Source organism: Cinclus cinclus, chromosome 3, assembly GCF_963662255.1.
Source record: "Cinclus cinclus chromosome 3, bCinCin1.1, whole genome shotgun sequence".
In the NCBI taxonomy this organism is placed as follows: domain Eukaryota; kingdom Metazoa; phylum Chordata; class Aves; order Passeriformes; family Cinclidae; genus Cinclus; species Cinclus cinclus.
In genome coordinates, this window is record NC_085048.1 from 44,182,278 (window position 1) to 44,200,216 (window position 17,939).

The 17,939-nt window shown below is 48.3% G+C and overlaps 1 protein-coding gene across 1 annotated transcript; it reads left to right on the top strand.

Annotated features, from left to right (window-relative positions):
- The first annotated feature begins 204 nt into the window (after positions 1–204).
- On the top strand, positions 205–16,297 carry NR2E1 (nuclear receptor subfamily 2 group E member 1). Its single transcript, XM_062488722.1, has 9 exons — positions 205–229; positions 5,136–5,281; positions 5,978–6,065; positions 6,352–6,587; positions 7,887–8,033; positions 12,725–12,821; positions 13,207–13,356; positions 13,627–13,732; positions 16,135–16,297. The coding sequence occupies exons 1-9, from the start codon at positions 205–207 to the stop codon at positions 16,295–16,297; spliced, it is 1,158 nt and encodes a 385-aa protein (XP_062344706.1).
- The last annotated feature ends 1,642 nt before the right edge of the window (positions 16,298–17,939 follow it).

Below are 17,939 nucleotides of genomic sequence, written 5' to 3' on the forward strand. Positions count from 1 at the left end.
CAGCGTGTCCCCGTCCCTTGGGAGGACATCGCTAGGGGAGCGGGGCTGCGGCGAGGATGTGCCGGGCCCCGCGGCGGAGCCAGCAGTGAGCACCCAAGGGAGGCACCTGCCCCGAGGAGCAGGGGGGCCCCCGGGGGGGCCGCACCGCCTCGCCCCGGCACCGACACTTCGCCCCGAGTTTAGCGACACGCGGGGGCTTCGAGCATGAGCAAGCCGGCGGGATCAACAAGTGGGTAATAACGCGGTGGAGGCTTCGAGCAGCCTTTCCGAGGCCGGCTGCAGCCTGGCCTGGGGGGCGGGAGGTGGAGGGGAGGGAGAGGAAGGGGAGGGGGGGCTGTGGCTTGGGTTTTGCACCCCCCCACCCCCCGCGCCCAATTGAAAAAGAATTGTATATTTCCAACCGGAGCGGCAATGAATATTTAGGCTCGGGGTTGCCCCGATGGAGTTTGGGCCTGGGGCTTACGAAACGCCGTTTTCCAGCTGCGTACCCTGGCTTTCCGTGCTGGGAACCGGAGCAGAAGCCCGTGGGCAGCGAGCCCCCGGGAAGGCGGCTCCTCCGACGGCGAGGAGGGGGCTGGTCCCGCCGGGACGCGGGAGGCTGCATGCCGGTCTCCGGTCCTGGGGTGGAGGGGGGAAGGTTTGGGTTTAAAAGGCATTTCGGTGTTTAAACGTGCTGGTTTTCTCACGGACTTTATGCAATCTTCTGCGACATAATTTCTTTTTAAGAGTTTGAAACTCCGGTCACTCAATTATACGGAATCGCGTAAGCAACTCGGTCGAAGGAGGATTTAAATGCAGTGCTTTGCACACCGTTCCCAGTTACAACAAATAATCCTGCAACGAGGAAAGCAGAAACAACTTAAAAGTCACATTTTCCTTAATCCTAAATCCATGCACCTCATAACTGGGGAATTTAAAGCATGACTAACCGCTCTTACAGAATGGCTCAATCCCTATAATCCCAATGGGACTTTCGGAGTTTGTAATATGGATGGAGTCAGTAACAAAGGGGGAAAAAATACCCAATCCAATTTAATGTCTGACAAGTGATGGATCGGACAGCTATTTCCTCTGCGCTCCGACAGGCTCCCGGGATTGCGGAGCGGCGGCCAAGGGAGGCAAATCTCCCTCCCGCCGCGGTACCTGCCACCGGCCGCCCCCCGCCAGCCCCGAGGCCTTCTCCTCGCCGCTGCCCTCCATTATTTTGACCCGAGTCCGCCCTTTGTCCGCGGGGGCCGGGAAGCCGGGGAGGAGGGAGGGGGCGCGGCGGCGGGGCCGGGGGCAGCCGGGGGCCGCTCCGGCGCGGAGGAGGCGGGCGGGCGGCGCGGAGCCCCCGGCGCTGAGGCCGAACTGCCGCCTCTTCGGCCTCGCTGGTTTGTCCTCTTCCTCCCTGGGGCTGAGAGCGGTGTCGTTTTGTCCCAGCCCCGCGAGGGAGGAAATAAAACTGTAGCCGAGGTGCTAAGGTGTTAACTGGGGAAGGGCACGGGGGCTAAAAGACCCGCGGTGGCCGGGGCTGCTTCGGCCGACTGCGCTCCCCAGGCTGCACGGGCAGTGCGAAGCAGCCCGGAGCGGGATCGGGCCCTTGGGCAGCCGCGCCGGGACGTTATCGGGGCTCCTGGCAGGTTCCTGAGCAATGAGGAAGGGACAGAAGGAGCGGGGAGTCTCGTCCCTAAAGGGCGGCGGAGCTCCTGCCGGAGACATTTTGCGGAGGTGAAAACCCGCCAGGCTGGATCGCGCCTCCGGCCCCGCGGTGCCGAGCGACCCTCGGCCACCGCCGCCGCTTTCACTGATGACCCCCTGACCCCTGGGGACCGCCCGAAAGGGACCCCCAGGCCCGACTCAGTCAGACCCCACGGGGATGGGGACACTCTGGGTCTGCTCAGCGCCGGGGCCCGAGCCCAGCCGGCCTCGGCAGCGCACGCAAAAACCCGACCAGCTGTCCCAAGGCCTGAGCGCTCGTTCCGGGGGTCCTGAGGAGCTCCCGGGCAAGGGGGCTGCGTCTTGGCTTTTCTGCCCGCCGGTGGGCGCCCGGCGATGTCAGCTGCGATGTCTGCCTGGGTGGTAACAAGACCCCATCCCTCCGTCCCCCGAGCTCAGACTAACTTCTTTCAACAGCCTCTGATGGTAATTACAGTAATCGGGGCTGCCATATATCCTTTAAGCAATCATGACACACAAAAAAAGCCCCCAAGGACCCCCTGTCGTGGGATGTTCAAAACGGTTTCCCTGCTGAACAGAAATCCCATTTTCTTAGCGCTAAAACTTCTGAGACGAAGCGGTACCTCGGGGAACCGGAGCGCTTTTAAACAGAGTTAATCAGTTATCGCATGACCCCGTGTCAAGCCTACATTTTTCCCTTCCCACCCCCCGCCCTGCCTCTTACCCGTCTACTTATTTCATATTTTGCCCCGCACGAAAGTTTTATCATAACAGCCCTCGCGGGGCAGGGCTGGGGATTCGGGGAGGTTCGGGGGGTGGGCAGAGCTCAGCCGGGCGGGCTGCGGGACGGGCGGCCCCGCAAACACGGGGGGCTCCAGCCGCTCCCTCCGCCGTGCCCCCCTCCCCGGCCACCGCCTAACCGGGGACCACGGAGCTGAGCGGGCCGGCCACGCAGCTCCGGCAGCTGGAAACGTGGTTATGTGGGTTTGGTGAGGTGATCCAGGTGCTCGCGATTTATAGCAGGAATACGGGGACGCATAAGGAATATACGGGGCATATGTTTACATGCATGGTGCGGATATGTACATACATATGATTTTTTTTTTCCCCAAAGCGTCTTCCAAACTTTAAATCTGTGTGGGGAAAACTAACACAAGTTTCTTCCGTCTCCACTGGCCGACTTTCGCGCCGGCAGAGCAGACCCGGCCGCCTCGCACCGCAGGCCGGCCGGGGAAGCGGGGACCCCGTGGCTGCCCGGTGTCCCGGGGGGCGGCGGTCACACGGCGGGCCCGGGTGCGCGGCCGAAGCCGGGCCCCGCTGCGGCGGGAAGGGGAGCGGACGGGGCCGTGGCGCCGGGAGCGGCGGTGGGACGGGGTGCGCGGGGCAGCGCAGCAGTGCCAGGCCCGGCACCGGGATGCAGCACCGCTGCACGTACCGCTTCAGTGTCTCTCCCCCACCCCCAGCCCGCCCCTCCTCCTCCTCCTTTGTGTGCGTGCGTGTGGATCCTCTCTCTCCCCGTGGATGCTAAGGACTGGAGAGGGAAGTCGGGCGCTTTCCCCCGTTCGCATTGTGCGATATCCGAATTCCCATGCTACACTTTTTGACGGGTCACTGGTGCCCCAATAGGCAGGTGGCAAGGAGGGCTTGTAATTACACACTCCCAGAAACCGTGCCTTGGCCTCAGCCCTCCTTACGGGCGCCTACCTGCAGCTCCAAAGCCGCGGTTTGCTCGCAGGCGGTGGTGCGGGGGGGCATCCTTCAGCTGCGCTCCTTATTAATTGCGCAAAAGTTTTCTATTCTTTAACCTCTCTCCCCCCTCCCACCTTCCCTCCCTCCGCCACCCCTCCCTCTCGCAGTCCCTAACCTAATCCCCGTCCCTCTCGCCGTGTTGTGTATAGCAGCTGTCGGGTTTCATTTAGGGGAGAAGCTGGCAGCTTGTGCTCATTGGAGGCAGTCAAACGAGTTTCAATGGGCAAAATCATTAAGTTAACACTTTATCTAATGTCCCTATTATCTGCCAGCAGGCATTGTCTTAGAGCCTTAGTGCAGACATGTCTGAAAGTATCTCGGACTCCTAAATTCTCTAGGGAGCAAGAGGAGCCCCTGCGGCCTGTTTCCATTGCCCCCCTCCCGCTCCCCAGCACCGCTCCACACGCTGCCCTTTTCCCCCTCCAGCCTTCATCCTCACCCACCCGTAGCCGGGGCTTCCCCAAAACGACTTCCAAACAAATAGAGTGGTCCCAAGAGCCCTCCATTAGAGTTTGGAGAACAAGGTTTGGAGAGAGGGACTGAATTTCTAACTAAAGTTCTGGTAAGAGGAAAGAAGGCTCTTTGAGGCAGAGGGAGAAAGAGAAGAGAAGAGAAGAGAAGAGAAGAGAAGAGAAGAGAAGAGAAGAGAAGAGAAGAGAAGAGAAGAGAAGAGAAGAGAAGAGAAGAGAAGAGAAGAGAAGAGAAGAGAAGAGAAGAGAAGAGAAGAATTAAGGAAAGAGAAAAAGAAAACAAGGAAAAGGAAAATGAAAAGGAAAATAAAAAAACAAAGGGAAAATAAGAAGAAAGCAAGGAAAAAGAAAAGAAAAATTAAAATGAAAATAAATTAAAAGAAAAAATAAAGGAAAAATAAAAATTAAAGTAAAAGAAAAAGGGAAGAAGAAAAAGGGGAAAAGAAAAAGAAAAGAAAAAGGAAAGGAAAAAAAAACTGAGAAAAGGCAGAAACTGAGTGGGATTTTGGCGGGTTTCTTGAACCGGGCTGCAATAGTTCCCTGTACGAGTTTTTACATCTCCCTGACAGCATTTGCAATTCTAGTCAAAGCCGGTGCTAAAGCAGCGCCCGGCGGAGCAGGGGCTGCGGGCGAGGCGGAGCGGAGCGGGGTGGAGGGGCACTGCCCGCCCGCCAGTCTCACAGGACCGCTGAATCCTCCGCGCACAAAACAGAGACTGAAAGTTTTGCTGCAGGTTTTGGGGTGAAGAAAATGGCACGCCTTATCTGCGGCGGAAAGCAGCCTTCTTTCGCCAGGGTTGCTAGCGGGGAGAGGAGGTTACTTGGTTTCCCGGTCATTTTATTTTGTTTTGTTTTGGTTTATTCTGTGCATCGGTCTCCCGACTGCTCTCCTGCCCAAGTTAAGTGCCGTCCTGTTTGCCGAGTGGCAGAAAGCGAGGGAAACACACTCCCCCCCCCCACCAAACCCCCCGAATTCCCTCCCCTCCCCCTTCATCCTCACTTCTAGCAGGCAAGACTGCTGCTCCCGCTGCTGTAATCTTCCCTTCCAAAATGGGTCTTGGCGATTATAGAAGATCCAAATAAACGTAGCGGGGCATGAATAATGCTCATTGTAGAAAACTGACACTTGCTCAACGAAAAGAAAGTTGGCTATAAAATCACTTCATTATTTGCTTGTACTGCTGCTCTGGGGCTAATCCCTTCGGAGGTCAGATTGCTGAGCGTTCTCTCTCTCCTTCTTTCCTTTCTCTGCTTTCAGGTCGCATTTTAGACATCCCTTGCAAAGTGTGTGGGGACCGCAGCTCGGGGAAGCACTATGGGGTTTACGCCTGCGACGGGTGCTCGGGATTTTTCAAGAGGAGCATCAGGAGGAATAGGACCTATGTTTGCAAGTCAGGAAATCAGGTACCAGCTGCAGCTGAGCCCCCTCACCGCCTGCAGCCCCTACCCTGCATTTCCCCAGGGGCCCGCATAGCCCTTGCCTCACTAACAGAGTGACACCCGCAGCAAGATGCAGCAACCACGCAGCCCTACCCTTCCTTCCCAGGGGTCCCGGGCCGAGCCGGGCGCTGGGTACCCCAGCCCGCCTCCCCCCGGCACGTACCCCCGCCCCAGCCCACCGGAGAGAATAGGGGAGATGTGCAGGGAGAAGGAGGGATGCGGGCAGGGGGAGGGCAGAGCCAGCGCACCGCCTGGTTATGGGAACACAGAGAGGGGCAGCCTCGCGGTAAGCTTCAGCACAGTCCGGCGATGGACAGCCACGGGTTTACACATGGTGTCGTGCCCGCGTCCAGGAGGAGGCAGCCCCGCTTTCCCCCTTCCTGCTCCGGCCGCTCTCCCACTCCCGGAGCATCCCCGCGGGGATGCGAGCCTGGGACGCGGAGGGATGCGCGGTGCAGCGGGGCGCCCCGAGGGGGCGGCGCCGCCGTCGCTGTCTCGGGTGCTGAAGGCGGCCCGGCCCGGCCCGCCGTGTCCCGGGGCCGAGCACCCGGCATGGCCCGGCACGGCCCGGCACGGCCCGGCAGGGGAGGCCCCTCCGCGCCCGGGGCCGGCGGGGTGGGAGCACTGCTGCCCCCGGCCCGACGGCTGGCTGTGTTGCAGGGAGGTTGCCCGGTGGACAAGACGCACAGGAACCAGTGCCGAGCCTGCCGGCTGAAGAAGTGCTTGGAGGTCAACATGAACAAAGATGGTACCTGCTTCCCCTCTCCCGGGGCTCGGGTGGCGGGGCAGCAGGAGGGAGCTGCTCTGAACCGAGAAGTGCTGTGTCGCTCCGGTGTCTTCTTGGCCCGGCCACTAATGACCCTCCCATTCTGCGGCCGCCCTCAGACACTTCTCCCCAGACACCTCTCGGGAGGGGAGGGCACAGGGCTGGCCTCAGAAAATTGCAGGGGGGGAGGGAAGCCCGGTCGAGCAGTGCGGAGCACCCAGTGCGGATCCCCGAGGTGACGCCCTCGCCTCTCTTTGATGCCCCACAGCGGTGCAGCACGAGAGGGGCCCCCGGACGTCGACGATACGGAAACAGGTGGCCCTCTACTTCCGCGGGCACAAGGAGGAGAGCGGCGGAGCCCCGCATTTCCCCGCTGCCGCCCTGCCGGCACCCGCCTTCTTCACCGCCGTCTCCCAGCTGGAGCCCCATGGCCTGGAGCTGGCCGCTGTCACTGGCACCCCGGAGAGACAGGCTCTGGTGGGCCTGGCACAGCCCACCCCAAAGGTCAGTCACTACCCTGGCTCCCGGCAGGCTGTAAACTTTGCTGCCGAGGTGCCCGCAACCTGTCGGCTCCTTCCTGCCTCTGGGGCAGACATGGCAAACAGCAAGGCTTGAAGCTTTCTGGGTTGTGGTGGGGGCTTTTGTGGGGACCCCTAAAAGCTGTGAGGATATGAGGTGCAACACCCTCTGGAGAAGGGGTATGCAGCAGGACCAACTGATAACCTGCTCCATACAAACTCTGTCTCTCATATGTTCTTATACCTTAAGGGATGCAGAAATGCTCCTCCTGCCTGGAGCCCATCCACAAGTCAGTTTTAAACCTTGTTTCACAAGGAATACAATCCCTGTGAATGAGTTTTCTTCAACGAAATGCTAACCTCCACAGTGGTGTAGTTCAGAAAGTACTTTGTGTACTGACCAAAGCCTGCAGCTTGTCCCTACAGACACAAAACCCAAACTTGGCTAAGCTGGCTCTCTGCACTTGTTGGTTGTGACATTTCCTAAGCAGCCCAGTGGAAGCACTGCTGTGGCCTCAACTGCAGGAATTAGCTGCAATGCAATGTTTTTCATTAGCCTGTTTCTAATGGCATTTTGCATCTTCACAGCATCTAGAAAATCACAGAAGAAACTTCTTAACTTTTCAGAGCTGGTAGGTAGCTTGGCAGAACCCATCATAAATGTGGTCACAACATATAGTTTTACGTAGTAATTTTGAAAAATGCTGAATCAGAAATTATTTGGCAAGAAAATGTAGCACACACTTGAAAACATAACTCCATTCAAAAACTACACAGCCTCTAGATAGTTACGCTTAGCTCTATGCATCTACTTACAACTTGTTGCAGTCAGGGAGTAAGATAAAGGTTTAGGCTAAATGAATATTTACTGCTTTGCTGAGCAGGGCTGGAATGCTAAATCAGCTTCTGAAGAGAGGTTACAAACACGTTGTTAATCACATTTTTATTCTTCTAACTCTGCTATTAGAGGTTTGCTATTGTGTAACAGAGTAAAACATGACACATAATTTTGGTACACTTTCCTCCCCCCCCCCCCCCCATGCAATAATTTCATTCTCCTTTCAACCTCGTGCTCTGAACAGTTTCTTTAGTACAGCTCATCCACATGGATAAGCAGAAAGGAGCAGTTGGAGTGAGCCCACTGCAAGCAATGCCCTCTGCTTGCAGAACAGGAGAGTGCACAATCTGTATTGGGCATGAGCAGGAGCACTGAATGTAGGGGAGAGAAGAGCAGGCTGCCTTGGTGACACTGTATGAAATGGCTTTATTTTCTCTTTGGCATTAGTACCCACATGAAGTCAATGGCACCCCTATGTATCTCTACGAAGTGGCCACTGAATCCGTCTGTGAGTCAGCAGCCAGACTTCTGTTCATGAGCATCAAGTGGGCCAAAAGTGTCCCAGCCTTCTCCACCTTGTCCTTACAAGACCAGGTAAGGCACTGGCAGCGGGAGTGGCATCGGCCTGGCCTGCCTGTTAAAGGAGGCTCAGACTTCACACTGGGTCCTGAACTTCCAGCCCTAAGACCTTGAAATCCCTAGTGGACTTCAGCAGTTCTGAAGTTCAGTGCAGAGTTTCAGTCTGTCCCTGAAAACCAGACAGTGATTTAGAAACTGCTTTCCTCCAACTTTTATCTCATGAAGCAAGTGAAAATCAAGAGAGGAAAAAAAGAAATCTAACAAAAAATGAATACTATGGAAGGACAAGTGCTAGAGGAGAAATCACCAGGCTGCAGACCAAGCTTAGCATGCCCAAACTGCTTCTCGACTTGTAGGACAACTTTTCCTTCCATAAAATGGGGAATAGCATCATACTTTGCTATTTTGGGATGAAAAATGCTTAGTTAATTTTATGGTCTTGGGATATAACTGAGGTTGTTTCTGAAGACCAATTCTTCTCCTCCTCCTCCTCTATCAGTTCTTCCTCTTCCTTCTCCTCCCTCCTGCCCCTCCTCCTTCTTCTCCTCCTCCTTCTATTCTCCTCTCCTCTCAACTGTTTAAACAGCCAATATTTTTTCCTTATTCACCTTTGCTTACAATTATGTAATATGGTAGAAGCAGTATTTGGCCAGCCCCTGATATTTTTTACCATTAATTAAAATCTTCCCTAATATGTTTTGTTTTCCTCTATGATAATTTGCCTTTGCCTTGAGGAAATCATAGGTGAACCATACAAGATGAAACAATTTCTTAATGACTTGATTCTTGATGAGGACTCAGTGTGCTTTGTATAATGCACCAATTTTTTAAAAAGTAATCAGATAATTGTAAAACGGAGGGGTGGAAATCTACACAAAGCTCCAATCATAAAAGACATCTAATATTTTGATATGATTGAGCTAATTTACCAAAACTGTAACTAGAAAAATTGTGCCATAGATGTCACATAGCAGTTGGCAGAGGAACTAGTTCTTCTCCCCAGAAGCACATTACAAATGGTGCAGTTGATATGCAAATATGAATTTTGAACTAAAAGAAACTAGCTTCTTAGGAAACCAATAGTGGTTCCAATCTAAAGGTAAAGAATGATGGCGACAAAGTGTTGTAAAGCTAAGATATATAAAAATGCTCATTTTCTAGTACCAAACCCAGGTTTTGAAATTAGACAAAGAGGAATGCTGCTCAGCTCCACCTGCAGTCCTGCTATGCAGTGAGGATGAGAGGAGCAATAAGACAGGGCCTGGAAGGTCACACATGCCAGTAGGAAGACAACAATCCCAGTGTGGCATCCTGCTGCTCTCTAATCATGTCTTCTGTGGCCACTAATCCTGTGGAGCACTGGGTCTGTTACAGTGAGCAACCAAAGAAACAGGCTCAAGTGTCAGAGACAAGAAGCAGGTGCGCTGCTCCAGCAGCAGCCCCAGAACACGGGAGGAGACTGGGTCCATCTCTAGACCAGTGATATCCACAGGAGGTTCCTCAGGCAAAGGGTTTATCTGACATTATAGGGAGGCATTTCCCACACCAGCATCTCTGTTAGTGTGCAGAGGAGACAGTAGGATCAGGGAGCAGGGTATATCTCCATGGCAGGTGATCAAGTATGCCTCAAACAGCATGGCATGCTTATCTACCACAGATATCCCATTAAAAAACCCATTACCTCTTTCACTTTCATAGCAGGATGTTAGTGAATAACACATTAAAACCCCACCCTTCCCTTAACATCACTCTCACTGTACCTCATTGCAAATCAGCTTCCTCAAAACTCAGAGCTGCTCAGCTCAAAAGCTTTGATTTGGGCCTCTTTCTGCATGATTCCCCTGTCATCTTAGGAGAGCTAAAGAAATAATTCTGATTTTAATCACCTTATTTAATGAATAATCATATAGTTGATTCTGATAACATTTCTATTGCTTTATTTAATTTGACAATGGCCCAGCTGCAAATGTCTGCATTTTTCTTTTGGCATCCCTGATATCTGGCTGAGGAGAGACTAAAATAGTTTCCTGAATTTTGCTATTTTTTGGTGCTCTTATAAAAAGGCAAGTGCACTCTAATTTCAGGACTCTGCAGCAGTTTTATCTTGAAGGCAGGGAAATAAATAGAAACAAATTTGCTGATAAAACACAGGTCTGAGCATTGCTGCATTGCTTACCTCTGGTAAAAGAGAGGCTATGTCCCTTCTAGAGATTCACACAGATAAGCCCATTTTGAACTGGAAAGCACACAACAAAAACTGCCATGCTTCTAGTTCTGCTGGCCTGCACACCTGCCCATATTAGACAGGCTGGCCCAATGCAGGTCAACAACAAAAGGTCACACTAAGGATAGTTTTGATTAAGAAGCAAAACCAGTTGTTCAGAAAGCTAGGTACTTGTTGTTGCTTTGAAGAAGGGCTGAGTATGACTTCAGCACGAATTACTTTAATTGGTGGTTTTACAGACTTATGCATAGGCACGAAGAAAGCTTTGGCTATTGGAATAGTCTCTTATTTCTAAAGTCTTCTGACTTTAAAGACTTGGTGGGAAAGAAAATATGAAATTGATATCTTCCAGAAACCACCATTCATTACCATTGTATCTGCATGAATGAATGACAAAAAAAGTTTTACAAAAGCAAATGAGAGGCTAGCGAATCATTTCCTATGTCACACAGACACCTGCACATCCATCAGGTAGGATTATCCAGAGGAGGGACTGGGTTTGCAGGCTGCAGTGGTTAGGAAACTTAAGAGTAGATTCATCTGCTCTCAGAAGAAAGCTGAGATGGGCACCACGCTCTAGACACAGCACCCCCTTCCTGTCTCCATTTCAGGCAATAATCTGGGCAGGTTTTGGTACTGTAAAATCCAGTGTAAGTGTTTCAAACAGCAACTGTGTGCAGACATGCGAGTACCTTCCTGTCACAATTTCCTCAGGTTATGGAGAAGTTTTGCAAAGCACACAGGGCAAAAAGGCATAAAATGGACATAACTCTGCAGTGACAAGTTGAGAGGAGCAGAGACTCTGAGAATTCCTCCTTCCATTCAGATTGTAACAGCGTGGTTTAAAACTTGTAATTGTGGAATCACAGGAAGGGTAAGGTTTGAAGGAATCACATCTGATCCAGCCGCCCTGCTCAAGCAGGGTCATCCCAGAGTACATGGCACAGGATTGTGTCCAGGCAGTTCTTGAGTATCTCCAGTAAGGGAGACTCCACAACCACTTTGGGTAACCTGTTCCAGTGCTTGGTGCACAGTAAAGATTTTCCTCATATTCAGGTGGAATTTCCTGTGCAGTTTCTGCCCATTGCCTCATGTCCTAGTGGCTGGCAACAGGTAACACTATCCTGAACAGCAATATTGTTAAGAGTTTGCACATAGATGAGGGATTTGATTTTACTGATGCTTTCTGTATCTCCTACTACTTTCACATATCTGATTCCAAGGATATCATCATTAATTTGGTACAGCATGTTTTTCTATTTTTTTCTTCTTTACAGACTCTTTACATACTTAAAATACCCACCTTCCTCTTTTCCTAAGAAGCTAAGCTGTTGATAGTTTCAGGGACCATAGCAACATTAATGATTACAGGTTTTGGGGTTTTGGTTTGGTGGCTTCAATTTTTTTTTGCTTGAGTTTTGGGCAATCTGCTTTCACTGCATGGAGCTGCTAAAAGGTACCTTTTACGACTACAGCTCTCACCCTTTCAAATCTCTCCCACCTTATTGTGTGACACAAAGTCCCAGCAACATGTATGCACCACCACATGACCTTTGGGCATGAACTTCAGCCAAACCTGAGGTCTTCCAAACCTCTCTTAAGAGTTGGCCTGGCCTAACAATCCATAGATGCCCTCAAGATTAACATGTCTGGTCTGGTTTTGCCAGCCTGCATTTCCAAGAAGTCTTGTCTCCTCTTTAGATGCACCACTGCCTCTTCAGGGAAATCACAAGCATTGCCTCAGAGAAAACAGAGGAAAACACATCCTCCATACAGACACACAATGTGCAAAAACTGCAAAGAACTAGCAATGCTGTCAGCATAGGTGCCTGGATATTTGCATCTCTGAAAGGAAACAGCTCTTAGTGCCTGGAATTTCTGAGCGATTTTAAGAAAAAAGCAGAAAAGCAGGTGACATGAGAAATTGTGTGTCCAGATGCTATGCTTGACAGATATAGACTGGCTTAGTAAGGAAGGGGTTGTAAGATGGATGTGTGCTCCAAAGCACTGCTCCCTACACTGATGCAGGATGTTATCTAGGCTTTTCTTAACAAAATTCTGCCTTCCTGAGAAAGGAGTGTAATCCCCAGAGAGCAAGAGGAAAGCACTCACCCAGCCTGCCCTAGAACAGCTATATAAGTGCTGAGGGGGAAGAGAAGGGAACCCATACCATGCTGAGAAAGCAAGTGTGTTCATGTTATAAGCAAATGCTCTGGGAAAAGAGTTCTCATTCTCTTTCCCTTCCCTTTTGGTCCACAACACAGTGCACAGTAAGCCAACCCTCAGTGTTTTACTGCAATGCATAGACTTATTTCTAGACACCTTCTCAAAAGGCTAAGAGAAGAACCAACGAATGCTGTGGGGGAAATACCATGACAGGCATTTAAAGTGGTTTTTAAAATAACAGAAATTTACATATTTAAATTGTTTATAAATCTATAAATTATACACTATGTTATATTGTACATCTATTGTATGACAGCTGATGCTTTTGGAAGATGCTTGGAGAGAACTGTTTGTTCTAGGAATAGCACAATGGGCCATTCCAGTTGATGCTAACACTCTACTGGCTGTATCTGGTAAGAATTGCACAATTTAATGACTTTGTTACAAAAATTACCATAAAAATACATTACTGAAAAAAGAACAACATGTAAAGAATAACAAATTCCTACTGAACAATAGAGCATACCTGTCATTTATAAATCTATATTTAAATGCAAATAATGTTGTTTTGTTGTATTCATGACTGCTTGCATTGTCATTTAAATGCAAATTACTGTGTTTGTTATCATCCAAGAGAAGATTTTATATTAACTTTCATACAATATAGTCAGTTTACATGGAACCAGATAGACAAGTGTGACAATAGAGAGGACATTGATACAGAGGATTTTGTCAGAAACCAATATAAAATAAAGCAAATGCCTTTAATATTATTTATTTCATCTGTTCCTGTTTCAGGCATGAACGGTGACAATACAGATTCTCAGAAGCTGAATAAAATTATTTCAGAAATACAGGCTTTACAGGAGGTTGTGGCTAGATTTAGACAACTTCGGCTAGATGCTACTGAATTTGCCTGTCTCAAATGCATTGTCACTTTTAAAGCTGGTAAGCAGAAAGGATCTCTCACTTGTCTGGTCTGAAAACTATGAGGTTGCTGCTTTAAAGTGAAAATGATGCTTTAAACCAGACATAGCTTTGTATGACCCAGTAGGTTTCCTGGTATTGAATTCCAATAGTCATCACTGAATTTTGAAAGGGCTGGCAGTGGAGTGCTGGGGAACTAATGGGAACATTTAATTTCCATTGATAGCACTAGCTGAACTGTTTTGATCCACCCAAGAGTCAAGCTGAACTAGTAACTGATCTGCTTTCCAGTGCCCACACACAGTGGTTCTGAACTGAGGAGTTTCCGAAATGCTGCCGCCATAGCAGCCCTTCAAGATGAAGCCCAGCTCACCCTGAACAGCTACATTCATACCAGGTCAGTGGTGTCTTCTGTCAATGCTTCTGGCAGGTGTAGAGGTAAAATCCTGCTCTCGTTGCATGGAAGGTGACATTTGCACTGACTGAAATGGGGACCAGGCTGCTACAGAGAGTATACATTGGCTGTCAGCCTGCTGGGATTTGGCATTTCCCGACGAAATAAAACCATAGAAAATGTTGGAAAGGATCCTTAAAATCTTCTAGTTCAACCACTAACGCTGCCAAGCCCATAATTAAATCATGTTCCCAAGTGCCACATCTACACGTGTTTTAAATACCTTCAGGGATGATGACTCCACCATTCCTTGTGCAGCCTATTCCAATGCTTGAAAACCTTTTTGGGAAAGAAATTTTTCCTAATATCCAAACTAAACCTCCATTGATGCAAGTTGAGGCCATTTCCTCTTGTCCTATACCTAGTGACTGGGAGCAGTGACCAAAATTCACGCCACTACAATTTCCTTTCAGGTAGAGAGTGATAAAGCCTCCCCTTAGCCTCCTTTTCTTCAGAGTAGACAACCCAAACTCCCTTAGCTGCTGCTGTAGACCCTTAACCAGGACTTGTGTTCTAGACCCTTACTAGCTTTGTTGTTCCTCTTCAGGTGTGCTCCAGCACCTCAGTGTTTTTAAACAAATAGAAAAGTGTTAAAAGGACAGCTCTTCCCCTGAGAAGTGATACTGGGAAGTGCAACACTTTGCAGTTCAGAGGGCTAATTTTGCCTTTACGTTTTATTCAATCAAATACCACTAAAAGTGATGCTCGAAACATTTCATCTCAGACCAGAATGAGAACCTTTCACCCACAATCTCCAGTTCCCATATAATCTCCTCCATTTTGCAGACACAGAAATCAGGACACAAGGAACTTAAGTGCCTCTTTCAAGATGCTGCCTGGAGCTGGTGCTCAGGTTCAGATGAAAACCCCAGAATGTGCAAATCCCATTGTGGTGCCACAGCAAAGTCCTTTAGTTACAGTGGAGGTCCATGAGACTAAAACAGTTGGAGATGGAGCAGTGGAAGAGGAACTTTTGTACCATTTTTTCCCTGCGAAACTATGATTTGCTGTCACAGTAGCTCTGTCAGGCAGAAGTCCTATCAGTATCAGAGATTAGAGATAGCAGTCTCTGAAGCACTTAGTCTACAGGGAATGGCATGTACTGGGGATGGAAGTAAAAATGCGAATTCCATCCAGTTATGGCTGCTTCAGGGCAAAAAGAGTAACTGCTGCATAGCAGTCTCTTCCTGTTCTTAAGGAAGGCCTTTTCCATCAAGATTGCTCCCTGGAGACCTTAAGTGAGACAGGGCCTGTTGGAGAGAGAAGCCAAGGAGGAAGACAGAGCTATAGCTTCCTTTCCAAGGGAACAACTTTTCCACAGCATTTCTGCGTTGTTGGAAGTATTTAAATACTGTGCTACCCAGTGTATGTTGTAAACAATATCCTTTTACAAGGGAAAAGTGAAGTCCACTGACGCGACTCTCACTCAGACTCCATTGTGAGGGGGCTTTTCAGCCTGTGGGTTTCATCCTCAGGCTTGAATTTACCCTCCTGCTAATGTCACTGCAGTATCAGCCCTTTGATCCCAGTGGAGTTGCTTTCAACAGGATGCAAGGGAGGGCAGTCTGCAGACGTAGTGTGTTTTTCCAAACAATCTACACTTTCCTTAGGGAGACCAATGTAATCAGAAGTTCGAGCAGCACTGTTGTTAGGCCAGCATAGCTAGAAATGCACATCCTATGCTGTGCTGGCTTCAAAAGCTTGGAGAAAGGATGGAAAACATCCTATACACAAACACATTACCTGGGGGAAAACACAATTTCTTTAACAAAAACTTTCCTTAGAAATGTCAATTGGTATTCAATTTATCTGCTAAACAAAATGGGGTAAAGTGATTACCATGACAATCCAGCTAGTTTTAAACTGTACTTCAAATGACAGCATAGTTACTACAAGTCAAGCTCTTCCCTGAGCTGCATTGAGAACATTGCTGTATGAGGGACACATCAGAGCAGGCTGAGTTTTTGTATTGCTACTGCTCTAGGGGAATAAACAAAGGAGCTAAACAAAACTCAGAAACCTTGTCCTATATGCTGCTGACTGCCATGGAGATTTTTCCTTGGAGTCAACCTTCTTGTTCACACAACTACAAAACACAGGGTTTTGGCACAGTGTCCTGGGGTGACACTAGTATCCCACTAGATTCTGAGTCATTGTAGACCATGCAGACTGCACTTAGGTTGAGGTTATGGGGTTTTCTCCAAAATTTGTCTCAAACCAGGATACACAGGTAGCACCACCTGTGCAATTTTAGTAAATATTGGTCTTTTTCTATAAAACAAAGTCCTTCCTTTGAAAAAATACTTTAAAACTTCAATGAAATTCTTTTTCTTTCTGTCTCCCAGGTATCCCACACAACCCTGTCGTTTTGGAAAACTTCTGTTGCTTTTACCAGCTTTACGTTCAATTAGTCCATCTACAATAGAAGAAGTGTTTTTCAAAAAGACCATTGGGAATGTACCAATTACAAGACTGCTTTCAGATATGTACAAATCCAGTGACATATAAATCACCTTAAAATAAACAATCAGGATGGACAGTTTGAGAAGAACTTTTATCTATGGAGAATAAGCCTCAACTAACAAAATCTTCAGGAAGCATAAGCCTGGGAATGTTTAGTCCTTAAACTCATTGACAAAAAATACCCCAGTAGATATGATTCTGCTGTTCTGAACAGAGTGATTTAGATCATGGAGAGAATGCTTTGTTCTACAGAAAAAGTGAAAGTGGTTGGAATTTGGCTGCTATTCCTGTTACTACAGGATGGAGGCAATTCAGATGCCAGTCATAGTTAACAAAGACTCTGCTATTCTCTCATTTAACTGGCAGATCTGAGACAAAATGTGAAAGAAGGTACTTTAGCTTGTTCAGTATTTGGAACCGGGTGACCAAACTTGGCTTCTGTTGTAACACAAGATGTGGTGGCCTTCAGAATTGTTTTAAAAGTAGCCTATGTTGGGAAAATGTTTTTAATATGATAGGCAACATTTGAGACCAAGTTACCAAAACATTGCTTCTGCTATAATACATCATGAAGTGGCCTTCAGAACTGACTAAAAGGTAGCTTATGACGGCAGCTCCATTCTTCCTACAGAATGAACTGGTGATCTTTGACGCGGATGTCACCACAATTTGTTCAGTTAACATCTCAAAGACAGAAGAGCTTTATACATTTCCTCCCTGACCTTCCCTCCTCTTCTTCCACACATACAGACACACATTCACACACACCCACACCCCTGAAAAGAGACAACACAAGAAAGGAAGACTAAAACAGCAAAACCAAATACAATGGAGATGACCGCTTCAGTGATCTGCTGGCTGTCCCGTTGGCACAGTGCTGAAACCAAAGGCAACGGTGGCCAAACTCTTTGTCGATGAGATGTGCAGAGAAATGAAATGACTATAAAAAAGTCAATGGAAGGAATTTTATTTCAAAGAAATAAAGGTTGTTGACTGATACAATGCTAACAATTTCCAAAAGTCTCCAATGCCTTTTTAGAAAACTCCAGGTTCTAATTTTGAAGCCTTGTTCGCCTACACCCTCTCACACACAAAAATGTTATAAGCTGCTTATTTGATGTATGAAAAATGTAGAAAAAAACCATTTAAAGATAGCTGCTGTACTTTTCAAAATCTGATTTGTTATTAGGAACTAGCACTGAGAAAGATCAGCACTTGAACTATCATAGAATGAGTAAAACTTTTCCTGTACAAAGTGGATTAACCGATTTGTGAAGTTAAAAAGTTGTACTCATTGTATTTACAAAGAATAAAAATATATTGAATTTAAATTACTTTCCACTGATCTTTTAACTGTTGTCCTTAATCAGCTTCTTTCACTGTTCCCTACTTACCAGAGAATAGAAATATTCTTTACTAAAATGGATTGTCCTAGACCCTGTAGGGGTTCTATCATCAGAGGTTTTTAAAAACAGATAAGACAAACATTAAAGGAGTATCTTAGGTGATCCTGCCTTATGAGATCCTGCATAGAGCTATTTTCTGTAATCCAAATAAATACCAGCTGCAAGGTATCTTTCTCAAGAACGTGACATGTAGCTTTTTCTAGGACACAACACTAAGTGCATCAGAGGTCTACCCCAGTATGTGCCTTCTGTTGCATGTTATTACAACTTTCAAAGTGGGT